The 14,648-nt window shown below is 41.7% G+C and overlaps 1 protein-coding gene across 3 annotated transcripts in view; it reads right to left on the bottom strand.

Annotated features, from left to right (window-relative positions):
- Window positions 1-14,648, bottom strand: part of ncx (cardiac sodium-calcium exchanger) — a 52,151-nt gene that overhangs the window by 20,744 nt on the left and 16,759 nt on the right. For all 3 annotated transcript variants that reach the window (XM_021556141.2, XM_036939698.1, NM_001124598.1), the window contains 1 exon segment: window positions 11,886-13,738. In XM_021556141.2, the coding sequence (XP_021411816.1) occupies window positions 11,886-13,699 (1,814 nt within the window). In that variant the 5' untranslated portion in view covers window positions 13,700-13,738.

Raw genomic sequence — 14,648 nt, 5'->3', positions numbered from 1 at the left:
AGCTGGTGCTCTCGTGCATGCTTCAGTGTTGCTTGCCTCGAAGCGAGCATAAAAGGCATTTAACTCATCTGGTAGGCTTGCGTCACTTGGCCGTTCGTGTCTGTCTTTCCGTTTGGAGTCCATAATAGTTTTCAAGCCCTGCCACATCCAACAAGTGTCAGAGCCGGTGTAGTAGGATTCAATCTTAATCCTGTGCTGAGGCTTTGCTTGTTTGATGGTTCGCCTGAAGGCATAGCGTGATTTCTTATAAGCATCCGGATTAGTGTCCCGCTCCTTGAAAGCGGCTTCTGGTTGGGATATGTACGTACGGTCACTGTGGGGACGACGTCACCGATGCACTTATTGATGAAGCCACTGACTGAGGTGGTTAACTCCTCAATGCCATTGGATGAATCCCATAACATATTCCAGTCTGTGCTAGCAAAACAGTCCTGTAGCGTAGCATCCGCGTAATCTGACCAGTTCCGTATTGAGCGAGTCACTGGTACTTCCTGCTTTAGTTTTTGCCTGTAAGCAGGAATCAGGAGGATATAATTATGGTCAGATTTGCCAAATGGAGGGCAGGGGAGAGCTTTGTGTGCATCTCTGTGTGTGGAGTAAAGGTGGTCTAGAGTTTTTTCTCCCTCTGGTTGCACATGTGACATGCTGGTAAAAATGTGGTAAATCTGATTTAAGTTTGCATGCATTAAAGTCCCCGGCCACTAGAAGGGCCTCTGTATGAGAAATTTCTTGTTTGCTTATTGCCTTGTAGAGTTGGTTGAGTGCGGTTTTAGTGCCAGCATTGGACTGTGGTGGTAAATAGACATCTACGAATAATATAGATGAGAAATCTCTTGGTAGATAGTGTTGTCTACAGCTTATCATAAGGTACAATACTGTACCACAGGCGAGCAATACCACGAGACTTCTTGAATATTAGATATCGCTCACTAGCTGTTATTGACAAAAAGACACACACCCCCACCCCTCGTCTTACCAGACGTAGCTTCTTCTCTGTTCTGCCGGTGCATGGAAAATCCAGCCGGCTCTATATTATCCGTGTCGTTGTTCAGCCATGACTCGGTGAAACATAAGATTTTACAGTTTTTAATGTCTCGTTGGTAGGATAATTATAGGTCATTGCATGTCGTAGAATGGATGGCAGTGGGAGTTTACTCGCTCGCCTACAGATTCTCAGAAGGCAGCCTGACCTGTACCCTCTTTTCCTCCGTCTTTTCTTCACGCAAATTACAGGGATTTGGGCCTTTTCCCGGGAAAGCAGTATGTCCTTCTCATCGAACTCGTTAAAGGAAAAAGCTTCTTCCAGTTCGTGGTGAGTAATCACTGTTCTGGTGTCCAGAAGTTATTTCCGGTCATAAGAGACAGCAACATTATGTACAAAATATGTATAAAAAAACAAGTTACAAACAATGCAAAAAAACTGACAAAATAGCACAATAGGTTAGGAGCATGTAACACGTCAGCCATCCTCTTCGGCCCAATCTTATTACAAATGTCAACATTGGTGCGATTTCAATTGCTTACACATATTCAGAGACTGGGGGATAAACAGGGTCATTAATTGGAGTGGAATTACACTGTCTCTTGATAAAACAGTGCTGCTTTGTAGCAATTGGAAATGTCAAAACCTTTTGGAAGGGAAAATTGCCATTGAAAATAAACACGTGCTGTATATTCAACTTGGTCTCAGAGCATTTCGTATTATTCTGTATGTAAATCGGAGACACTCCTATTTAGTATGATATCTTACGTATGGTAAGTATTAATTTGTGAATGTCCATCACCCGTTTCGTTTGATAAGTTAAGAATTACAATTCGTATTATATGTTACAAATTTGCTAAATGTACAACATGTTACGAATTTCCAAAATGTATGATATGTTACAAAATCTAGCTAGGTGGCTAACGTTAGCTAGGCTAGGGGTTAAGGTTAGGGTTTAGTTTAGGTTTAGATTAGCTAACATACTAAGTAGTTGCAAAGTAGCTACAGTTGTCCATAATGAGATTTTATCTCTCAACCTTTGGGTTGCTAGATGTTTGTGTTATAAGCCAACCCATAATTTAAAATTTTAGTAGATGCTCTTATCCAGAGCGACTTACAGTAGTGAGTGCATACATTTTAATACTTTATTTCGTACTGGTCCCCCGTGGGACTCAAACACACCACCCTGGCGTTGGTAGTGCATGGCACTTGCAACTGAGCTACACGGGACTACCATCCACCCTGACCAACCACCATAGTAAGTAAATATCTGTCTTACATAACCATACCAAACGTAACATATCATAGTAATTTTAGTATCTCGGATATACATTTACTATGTTACGTCTACTCTAGGAGATCAGGCTGTAATACGTGGGTTCCACTGTGATTTGTGGGTATATTCTCAAAGGCATATTGGAGGTATGAGGTTTTTGCTCTTACATTGTTCCTAACATTACATGGTTTTTGGGTTAGAGGCTACGAGTCAACTGGAAGCTAATCTTACACAGTGTGAATACAATATGGGTGAATTGTCAGTAATAATGTAATATGTTACCTTTATTTAACTAGGCAAGACAGTTAAAAATAAATTCTTATTTGGCCTACCCCGGCCAAACCCTAACCCGGACGACACAGGGCCAATTGTGCGCTGCCCTATGGGACTCCCAATCACGCCCTGTTGTGATACAGCCTGAAAACAAACCAGGGTCTGTAGTGACGCCTCTAGCACTGAGATGCAGTGCCTTAGACCACTGCGCCACTCAGGAGTCCGAACACTTTGATTACTTTTTCAAAGCTTCATTAGGTGGAGGCTAGAGAGGGATTGACAAACCACAAACTAGTTCAAACTTATTGGAACCTCCAAACTGATTAGAATTAGGGCAATTATGTGGGATAGTCAACCTGAGCATGCAACACTTTAATTCATGTCTTGTTTGTCCATTCTGTGAGACATTTAATTTGTGATTTGGTGTGGAAATGTCACATCCATCACGCTGGAATTGTCCATTACTCAAAGTCAACTACTAAGTGACAGGGGACCTTTTTATAGAGTCATTAAGCTGATGTTCATGTGATTGACTAAGATTAACATTAATTATTGATCAATGGCCTCTTGGTGCCACGTAGGTGAATGAGTCTCTGGTGAAAGAAAATAGCAAGAGTCCTGCTGGGCCCTTGGGTGACATAACAGGGAGTCAGTCCCTTTCTCTTGTGACACCTCCTATTCACCCTCTCAGGCAGCCCTGGGTGTCATGGATTAAACCAGAGGTGTCTTCTACGAGGTACGGCGGGCCGCACTGAAAATTGGTTACGTTTCCTTGCCATTGTTTTGGGAATTTTCTATGCTTCCTGACTGTCTAGTGAATATTAGCGACTTGGACATTCAAGAAACTGTATGAATGTAGGTCCATTGACTGTGCACAGTGATTATTAGTGAGCTGGACAGTCAAGAAACTATATGAAGATATTGTAGGTCCATTATCATTTCACACAGTTTAGATTTGGTTCTAGTTATTTTAAAGTATATTGAGTTCGTTTCCCCCCTCAATTTTCAATCCACCTGTGGGCAATGTTCCCTCTAAACTGCGGAAGGGCCCGCAGATCCTTCGGGACTAGCACACTGAAGAAATATGAACACGCACAGAGCAGCACGAGATTGAACTTTACTCAACTTTCTAGAGTTTTCTCCCTTAGTTAACACTATCAAAGTTTCCCTTTACTGTGGGAATTGTGTTTGAATCAACACAATATTAGCCACTTTTAATTCAACATAATGAAACAAAATGAACTACGCAAGACTTAGAATGCAAAACTAACTACGCAAGAGATGTTGTTGTAGGTAGAAGACATTGGAGTAGGATTCTATTGCATTGAAATGCATGACGCCATGCTCTACACATACCTGTGTGGCATAAACAATCAGAGCTGCAGTAGACCTATATGCAAATAGGTATTTTCATTTCCCACATATGGAACTGTGCCAATCACTTTGAACTGGACTGTGTTTACAGCATGAGCGGTCGTGAGTAGATGCGTTTGTTTTGAGATCAAAGCCAGAGCTGCATGTAGTCATGTGTGCACATTTGTTAATATCCTTTGCTAGTTAGTGAGTTTTTAGCCCAGTTATAGATCATTTGTTGTCAGCAATGGGGGAGTGATTGCTTCCTACAAGAGCACAAAACGTGTACATTTCTAGACATCTGAAAAGCGAGTCCGGTAAAGAGCTTTTTTGGTCTTAAAAGGGCAGTGTTGCATTTTGAAACAGGCTTGAATAAGCTAAGTAGCCAATTTGCTAATTTGTCTGATTCTCTGTAATAATGGTGTGGGAATAATAATGCATTTTATTTGTAAAGTGGTTTCTTGCATCAAACAAGACAACAACCTTTGCAGTCACCTCCTTGTCTGAAGGACAAGTGGATAAACAGGTTAATGTCAAGCCCAGCATGTTTTTTTTCAAAAGTCAAGGAATGTAGGCCGAAATTGAGCACCCCCCATTGACTGCTTCTGTAGGCTGAATGATAGAACAGCTATTTCCATGTTAAAATGTTATGGATGCATTTTATCCATTGTTATTGGTGGTAGACCACTCTGGTAGGCCTACATTACAATCAAATAGCCACCGTCTGAAACTGTAACTTAAAATGGGTACAGTTACACACAATTAAAGTTTGTGTTCAGCAGACCTGAAATTTGCTCAGTGCCAAAAAATATTTCAGGGAAACACTGGACCCTCTCGCGGGCCATATGTTTGAAACCCGTGGATTTAAACAAAACAACAGGGGACACGGCAGTTGATGTCTGTGCGATAATCTCATTGCTCGTACCCGAGCCCTCAATAATAGTTTTTAAAGAAAGATTAAGAAATTCCTTGTTTGGATTGATGGCCTATTACAATGTCATACTGTAGCAGGTATCCTGATCAAAATCTATTATCTATTTTTGATTGCTCCTACAGGCTTAGAGTGCCTAACAGAGAGGCTGCAAACTAATACTCTTTTGACAAATTCAGAGTGCTTCTTCTGCCACCTGGCAAAAACGGTAGACAGGGTTACTAAACCTACTTAGTGGCTCTAATTTGAAAAAGTCAACAGAGAGACCCCCCTAGCGAGCCATTGTTACTCCCACAAGCATGGGAAACTGGGGATTGGACTCCACATTTTAACTGGCTTTTGAAGAGATACATTACCCTTTTTCAACGATTCACAACAAGGTAAAAGTTGGAGGCTAACAACTCTGTTGAGCAGTCTGTTTGAAAAAGGAAGGGATATTTCTACTGTGTTGGCTCTGAGCAGGATTACATGTGCCAGCTTCCTCACAGCTTTTCCAAAGGCAGTTTGACTGACAGACACACAGAGAGAAAGATTGACAGACAGTGGGTGAGTCATGACAGAGCGACTGAATGGCAATGACAGTAAGAGAGGGAGAGAGAGAGAGTGGACATAAAGGGGAGAAGAGAAGCGAACAACAGAGAGAGAAAAAAAGAGTGTGAGAGAGAGGACAGAGAGGAGAGAGAATGTTCCTTTGGCTTCTTAGCCCCATGTCAATCCTATCCCTATGAGCCAGCCCTCCAACTGAGTCAAATCAGCCGATGTGCTGTTTGACTCAGGGCCAAACACTAGCTGCGAGCCAGCATCTCCCCAGTACTTCCATACTCCCACAAAATAGGCAGTGTCAACAGTCCCTGAATGTCAACACCATTGACCTTGTCAACGTCAGTTCATTGGCAATTTTATTTTCCGTGAAACACAGCACCAGATAGTTATACCTTTTTTCATGGTATCCAATTGGTAGTTACAGTCTTGTCCCATCGCTGCAACTTGCGTACGGACTCGCGAGAGGTGAAGGTCGAGAGCCGTGCATCCTCCGAAACACAACCCAGCCAAGCCGCACACTGCTTTTTGACACAATGCCCGCTTAAACCAGAAGCACCAACGTGTCAGAGAAAACACCGGAAACATTACACTGTTAATTTTATGTGCATTTGACATTTTACTCTTAAGGATCATACCCTTTTTTCAATTTTTGCCTGAAATGACATACCCAAATCTAACTGCCAGTAGCTCAGGATCTGAAGCAAAGATATGCATATTATTGGTATCACTTGAAAGGAAACACTTTGAAGTTTGTGGAAATGTGAAATTAATGTTGGAGAATATAACACATTAGATTGGTAAAAGATAATACAAATAAAAAAACATTTCAAAGATGTCATCATCTTTGAAATGCAAGAGAAATACCATAATATGATATTGCAGTTCAAGCAAAATTTACAGTGTGTGTGCAAAGTTTCAGATTGATCCAGTGAAGTGCTGCAATTTTGTATCAAGTCTGCCCAAATGTGCCGAATTGGTCAATTTATACATTTTCAAGTACATAACTATAGAGAAAATACAAAAATGATATGGTAATTTGGGGCAGCAGGGTAGCCTAGTAGTTAGAGCGTTGGACTAGTAACCAGAAGGTTGCAAGTTCAAAGCCCTGAGCTGACAAGGTACAAATCTATTGTTCTGCCCCTGAACAGGCAGTTAACCCACTGTTCCTAGGCCGTCATTGAAAATAAGAATTTGTTTTTAACTGACTTGCCTAGTTAAATAAAGGTAAAATAAAAAAATTAAATAGCATGGTATTTTTTTCACTGTAATAGCTACTGTAAATTGGACAGTGCAGTTAGATTAACAATAATTTAAGCTTTCTACCCATATAAGACATGTCTATGTCCTGGAAAGTTTGCTGTTACTTACAACTGTCATGCTAATCACATTAACGCACGTTAGCTCAACCGTCCCGGTATAGGGACACCGATCCCATACTTTTTATAGCATTTGTCAATAAAAACATTTTAAAATACTCTGGATACATTCAGTAACATAATAAGAATATTTACTGAAATTTTGGATTGGTGCAAGATAAGAAAAAACAATTACAAGGGTTTGAGGGAGACGTCTAACTGGCATCTCCACATGCAAACACACCTCTCCAGACTGTGCACAGTTCCTAAGTAATTTCAATGCAATTTTATGATTAAAGGAAAGAGCTTTCAATCATAAGGAGCTCTCCTAGCTTTGCCATTGAGGAACTGAAGAAAGCACACTTATAGCTTTATGTTTGGAACACAGCACCATCAGACAATTACTGTTGCTGTTTACACAATCGAAAACTATATACGTATGGACGAGCGATGTCAGAGCGGAACAGACTAAGATACAGTAGAACAGTATAGAATACCGTATATACATATGAGATGAGTAATGCAAGATATGTAAACATTATTAAGTGACTAAGATACCGTAGAATAGTATAGAATACAGTATATACATATGAGATGAGTAAGAGCCTTATGCCAGTGATCTTGTAAGAAGACAGCTCACGAAGTGAGGGAGGCTTATTAAATAATAATAATTTGGTGGGTGCTTATTTGTCCTATTTCACTCATGTACACATGTGTATTAATAAACATGTCTAATTTGGAAATTGCATTTCCCAACTCCAGCTGAGTAACCCCTCTGAGATTGGGGTCATGGCCAGGGTCTGCCATTATCAACGGTGACTCTCAAGCAATTAGGGTTAAGTGCCTTGCTCAAGGGCACATTGACAGATTTTTCAGCAGGTTGACATTTATTGTCATGAAACTTCTGCTAGATAGGCCAGCTGTAAAGTCAAAATTGGGTGTATGGTAAAATGGTAGTCAGTTTGCATTGCTATTTGCTGCCTCACAAAATATACAATGCAGCTCACTGAAAGTTTTTCCTTGTCCTTTATTCCTGCTGCTGCTACTGTAAAGCATGGAAAATGTGATTTTAGTTCATGCGGTCTCAGAATTGAAATTGATTTACAAGAGACGTGTACATAATGTTAAGTATCCCTCTTGGGGTGGGAAGAAGTTCTATGGTATTACATCAGCAAAGATACTAAAAAAGTCTAGATAATCCTAAAATTCGTAATTTGTCACTGTTTTTCTTACAGCTATTCATAACCAATAGACTATACCCTTGTGAGTACACAAATGTAACTTGATAGAGAGGTAGCCGAGTGTTCCTAAGGGGCTGAGATGCAGAATGTAACAATGCTGTTTCTGACTATCGGGCATGTGTGTCCTATATTGAGTGTCTTTCCACTAAAATAAATGTATTTTGCTAAGATATGGTATGTTTATTTCATGGCATCTTCATTGATGAGCTTACTTGAGTAGCAGCCAGGGTCGTCAGTGTGATCGGTTTTTGCACCAAGTATACAATAGGACACAACGCTAAGAGAATCCGTCAGCACAGATGAGATGGGCATAATGAGTGATCAAACTGTGGATGTTTCTTCATCTCCCCCTCGCCATTTGTAAGTAACATGCCTGCCATTATCTGCTCCCAGTCTCTGTGTCTCGGCCAATTAGAGGCCTGACAAACATTGTTTCAGCCATGTAGAAAGCCCGACAAACATTTCACCTGCAGAAAAATAAGACACAAATATGTCCATCACCCCTGAAGCGCTTAACTCCCCAAAAATTGGGACATATGCACTGCAATGACCAACCCCCTCAAAAACATTCAAAGGCTGCAAGGGAAAATGTGAGGCGTATATAGACAGAGGTTGAGTCAGTGGAGTTGGCGAGTTTTTGTGTGTCCTCCTCCCTCTTCCTCCCAGGCCTGGGTTTGGATAGTATTTGATATCGTTCAAATACTTTAAGCATTTGCTTGAGCCTGCACCAGGCAAGCTTAATCAAGCACAGCTTGAAGTAATTTGAAAGATTTCAAACATGATTTGAACACTTGGTCTTCTTGCTCCTCTATCGTTCAAAGTGCCATGGTCTCCTGCCTCGGTCTGTCGCTTGTCTGATGAAGCGGTGGTGACAGCCCCGCTGTCATGCAGCCCAAGGCAACACATCACTCCCCCAGCCATGTGATCCACAGGCCAGAGCTGCCACTGGGCCGCACGGGAAGCTATGCTAGCCCTGGATCATGACAGTGGTCTACTGAGCTTATAAGGATAGAGGAGCACGAGGTCTGTCCTCATGCGAGAGCAGGCCAGAGACGAGAGGGCAAAATTAGCATAGGCAAAGAAAACGATTTAATTAGTTGTTTAAAATAGTACCTCCTCCTAAAGCCCAAAGTAATCCCCTGTCAAGTTTCATGCTTGTCAATGTGTGTAGTCAAAGCAAAGCCATTAATTTCACTACATGTAGGCAGCGAAGTTAATAACATCTACATTACCAGAGGGCGGGTCTTGTCAAAATAAAAAAAGGCATGGTTGAACCATCATTCTCTACGGTTGAGGGCAGCAGATATGATCTTGTCTGATAAGGACAGTCGGATACAAAGGACACATTCTGGCTATAATAAATTGTGATGTAAAATGATGTCGTGTTTATTCAGTAGAGTTAAGTACAGCGGACCAAACCCAATTTTTGGAGAAAAGATCCAGTCGAAATCTTACTGAAATGGGTACTTTGTAGAACATTGTTAGTTTGATATTTCAAAGGTCGCTGAAAGGTCCTTGGCAGAGTACCTGGTGCTAATTCTTAAAAACCTATACTGGCTCAGTCAGGAGCTAAGCCCTTATTACACATTAATGTCCACCAATATCATCACAACAACTAACACTTGTCCCTACCAGCAAAACAAAAGAACATGGTCCTGACCATGTCGTTTCTTGTAACGATATAACTAGATTGTCTTTGACTATTCAACCACCCTTATCTGGATACGGGACACAGCAGGGTTGAGTGTAACCAGGTCTCTTGCTTCAGTGACAAATGGAATTGCCATCAATCACATTCTGTCTGTAGAGTAAGTGAATGATTTGTGCAGAAACATCAATACATGTTTACATTGCAATGGACATGGCATGCATCTTAAAATAGGTTTGGAAATAACTTGCAACTGCATCCTCTCAAATGTGTCAATGTCAACGCTAATACATTTTCCAAATGAAAACTTAAGAACTGACTCCCCAACCGAGACGGCTGCCTTGTCTATATATGGTACTGCTTCTCTATGCAAAGCTTGCTGAGCTGATTTACATTGCTCACTTCAAAGCAATATATTTGCCTCTGTATAAATGTGTGGATGTCTTAACTTAAAACAAGCACAGAGCCTTTTCCATTTCAACACGTTGGTGCTATCCTCAAACTGGCAATGTTAATCCTCTATGGAATACATTTGTTGTCATTATATCCCACACCCCACAATCCATGGAAAATGTCTGGCCCAACTGCTATTCCAGGTATGTACAGTATACCTGACCATATCAGTATATCATTCACGGGAGTTTCAGTTTGAAGAGGGGAGTGATAAAAGTGTTGCTGGATTTCACACTGAAAAAGGCAAAAAGGCCTTACTCACATTCTATTCTGGTGGTTTTCTATAAATGATGAACACACTGATATGGAAAATCGGTATCGATAGCTGCTGCATTTTTTTCAATATGATATTGATTAAAAACATTTCAATATTACAACTGCCTAGCTGACCTTATGAATGAGGAGTTTGTTTTGAGTTTAAATAAACAGGACAGAGTGCGGACCAATTCAAGATCCAAATGATTTGAACTATTATGTAAACTGCATGTGGAGTGAACATGTAGGAGTCCTACAGTCTCATGTTCATAACTGCCTTCTCCACTTGTATCTCTCTGGAACCTATAACGTACTAAAATTAGTTCAGTCCTTTTTGGGAGCTCTTCATAAATAGTAACCATTTGCCCGATAACTGTTTAGAGCCCATTATATCTTTTGATACACCTGTTATATTGATATTATTTATCTTTATCAGGAAGGTATTCCAGTGTTCTTACATCGCATACACAAAATGATCAGCCAAAGAACAGCTGCTGCCTCTGGGCTCTAACATATTCCATACCTAATCTAATCACGCAAACATGCTAACGCATCATTAGCATCAGAATGATAATTTCTTGAAGTGTTGTCTCTCTTTTGTCCAGCACCAGTGAGTTATCAAGTCCCGTCTTCAGTGAGGCACGGTATTTGGTACACTTGAATACTCTCAATTGTACAGTATGTTCTATGTTGAAGCACTGCAGGTCATAAAATATCCAAGGGGTGTTGAGCGAAAGTGGATGAGAAATTGCAGAAAAACTGAAATGAAATCATTCAAGCCAGTTCTGCAATACTACAGTCCACAGTATCTCTACATGTGGTATGCAAAACAGTAATTGGTAGATTTGTAGGCAGGCAGTCAAATGAATGCTCACATGAATGATTAAAACAACAAGGGCAGTGAGGGCAAAGCTGAGAGAAAAAGAACACAAGACAGTGAAGCAGAAAGTAGTAAGTGGAAAGATAGATAGGAACTTAAGACAGGATTCCTTCTTGAACCCCAGAGACACTTACATCCCCTGAGAAAATGGAATCTAAGATAATAGATTAAAACAATAATTGGAATGGAATGCACATTGAAATGAATGGAATCTAATGACGAGGTCAACGGGCCATACAAGGTAAAATCCACTGTTTCAAAACTGGTTGAATCAACGTTGTTTCCACGTCATAAACAAAAAAATGACATTGAATCAATGTGGAAAACTGATTGGATTTGCAAAAAGTCATCAACGTATTGGAATTTCATCTTTTTTTCGCCCAAATCCAATGACATGATGACATGTTTGTTGATTTCACATTGAATTCAGAATTGGTTGACAACTAAACAAAGTGTAAAAAAATATATATAGGTTGAACTGACGTCTATGCTTAGTGATAGGCGACAACAATAAGCTCTTTTCTTTATGAGACAGAAAGTCACTTCTGTGGGACATAGTAGAAACAGGGACATTGACTTTACTAAGACATAACAGTTGTCCAAATTGAACTTCAATGTGCTGTGGGCCACACCTCATTTACATGACAAATATATAAACATGACAATGTAATGTTAATAGCAAGTGTGTAACTTACAAAATCTCATCGTTCTGGAATTCCAGCGCTCCGTGCGTATCTTCAAAGTCTTCTCCCCCTCCTTTTGCTGTACCCTCCATGGTCTTGTAGGGTACGACCACTAGACCCCGCGCTCCTGAGGTACGAAGAACCTTTACTTCCATCATGCCGATACTTTCGCTTATGGTCATTACCGGTTCTTCAAAAGTAAAGATCCCGGCATGGTCATCGTCAAAGATAGTCACGGTGGCTGAGCAGGGTAGGCCAAGGCCCGCCAAAGTGTCCAAGTGATTAGCCCTTGGTTGTACGTAGCCAGTGCCCTCCGATATGACCTTCACGTTGCTAAGGTGGACCAGAAAATGCTCATCCTCCTCAAAGATGTCATCGTCAATGATGTCTATCCGGATCTCCTTCTCAGTCTCACCGGGGTTGAACACCACAACGCCCTCAGTGAACTGGTAGTCCGATCCGGCATTGGCTGTGCCGTCTTCGGTACGGTATTCCACTGAAACAGTGTTAGTCAAGTCCCCACCAAGGCGTACTACATTCAAGGCCACTGTACCGCAGTTCTCCAAGCACTGGTATGTACCGGGGTCAAAAAAGACCTTTGACGAAAAGTCATTCTCAGAAACTTCGGAGCGAATCTCGTACGCACCAACAGCTTTCCTGGCTTGGTCTGCTGCATGCTTCTTCAGTACGTTCCCTGCTCCCGTCATGATCCTGGTAGCCTGGCATCGGTAGAAGGCGCGACTCTTTTGCTGCTGTGTCAATACCTGGTAGTTGGCCAGTTCTATCAGCTGCTCCGTCTCCTTCTCTGGATGCTTCTGCTTCAGTTCCTTCAGGATCCGGACCATTTCCCTTCTGGCCTCCTCCTCATCCAGGTCCTTCTCATCGAAACCCATCGCTCCGTCCATGAAGCTCTCTGAGTTGAGCATTTTCCCGTCCATTTCAATGTCCATCTTTGAAGGTATTTGCGCCTCCCCTTCCGTCTCAATGATCACCCCTCTTCGTTTCCCTGCGCGGTAGCGTTTGTACATGTACTTATAGACAAGAAGTCTGCGATCCGCGACGTAAGCCATCCCAACACACAATGGGAAGAAGAACAGTGTGACAAGGCCCTCCCACACCTGTACGATGCCCGGAGAGATGACAGCCAAGATGAGATAAAGCCAGGTGTACGCGAATATACTCCAGGTGGCGGTAACAAAAAATACCCTCAAATGTTTGACTTTCCGGTGCTCTCCATCAGGAATGACAGAAACACAGAATCCAATGATAACGAACATGTTGAAGGCAGCACTACCAACGATTGTGTTCGGGCCCAGATCACCTGCGTCAAAGTTGTGACCGCACACCTCAACGACGGACAGTAGGATTTCCGGGGCTGAGGAACCCAGGGCCATAAGGGTCAGGTTGGACACCGTCTCATTCCATATACGCACAGTGGTTGTCACTTTTTCGCCATTTGGTTTCTTGATGGTGATCTCCCTCTCTTGTGATGTAATTACCTCGATGGACGCCATGAAGCGATCCGCAATGATAGAGACCCCCAGGAACATGTAAAACAAGGCCACAAAGTAAACTGTGGCTCTTGCCAGTTTATCACCAAAGGATGGGTTCTCTGGTAACCATATGGGCAGAATGACACCCACTTTGCATTCAGTATCCACTGAATCACACTTCTTATTAGTTTGGTTGCCAATGGAAGAGTTTGTTCCGAGGCTTGGGTTTGAATTCCCAGCTGTAACAAATTTAATTTCAGATGAGAAAACTGCCAACAACACTGTGAGTTGAAGAGCGCAGAAGAGGAAAGATGATGTCCCAGTTCGTCTCATGATTCTGATGAGGTGTTATGCTCCAACTCTTCCTTTCACCTATGCAAAAAATAAAAGGGATTGATGAGAACAGAACTACCAAAAACTGTACAAATTTGAGAAATTACAAATTACTGAAAGAGAAATATCAATATTCCTAACTCCAGTGTTTCCCTAAGTTACAGTAGATATAAAGCAACATCCCCCAGAGCCGCCTCCAATGCACACATCACACATTTAATATTGAAGCTTTGTCAGATATGAGGGCGCTTCAGGTGTCCTCTGGGCTACCAAGTTAGGAGGGGGGACCTGTCTAACCTAGTAGGGGAAACACTTCCTAAATAATTTATAGAAAATAACACTGGTTTAACCAGACAACCACACAAGCGTACCACACACTTCTCTCTCTCTCTGATTGTGTGTGTCTGTCACGTATCACTGGAACTGTGTCATTATGCACACCTGGTCCCCATTCCCACTGATTGTAATTGTATAAATGTGCCCTTTGGTTCACGATTGGGCTGTCGATTATTGTTCCAATGTTCGTTGGTCGTGTGAGTACCTGTGCTGTGTTGTTTTGCCTTTCGTGCCGCTTGTATTGCGCAGATGATTACGGGTCTCGTCCCGTTTAGAATCATTGTGTGCGTGCATGTTACGGGTCTCGTCCTGGTGTATTTCTTCGAGGTACTCCGCTTTTTTGTTTGGGTTTCAACCCTGTGTTTTGTATACGTGTTTGTTTGGTCTTCGTCCCCGTGCCTTTAGATGGCCCGCTGTAATATGGGTGAAGTAAAAAAAACTATTACGCATTCCTGCGCCTGTCTCCCGATCCCTTTATACAAATGTGACAGTGTCTTAGAGTGATCACTTGCATTGTATCATTTGAATAACTGGTTTAGATGGCAAAATGGCACCAATGATTACATTTCTCCATACAATCTTTACTACGTCCTCTAGACATACTGCCATGAAA

Source organism: Oncorhynchus mykiss, chromosome 13 (genome assembly GCF_013265735.2).
Source record: "Oncorhynchus mykiss isolate Arlee chromosome 13, USDA_OmykA_1.1, whole genome shotgun sequence".
In the NCBI taxonomy this organism is placed as follows: domain Eukaryota; kingdom Metazoa; phylum Chordata; class Actinopteri; order Salmoniformes; family Salmonidae; genus Oncorhynchus; species Oncorhynchus mykiss.
Note: the sequence above shows the minus strand (reverse complement) of the source record. Positions and strands in the feature narration are given on the sequence as shown.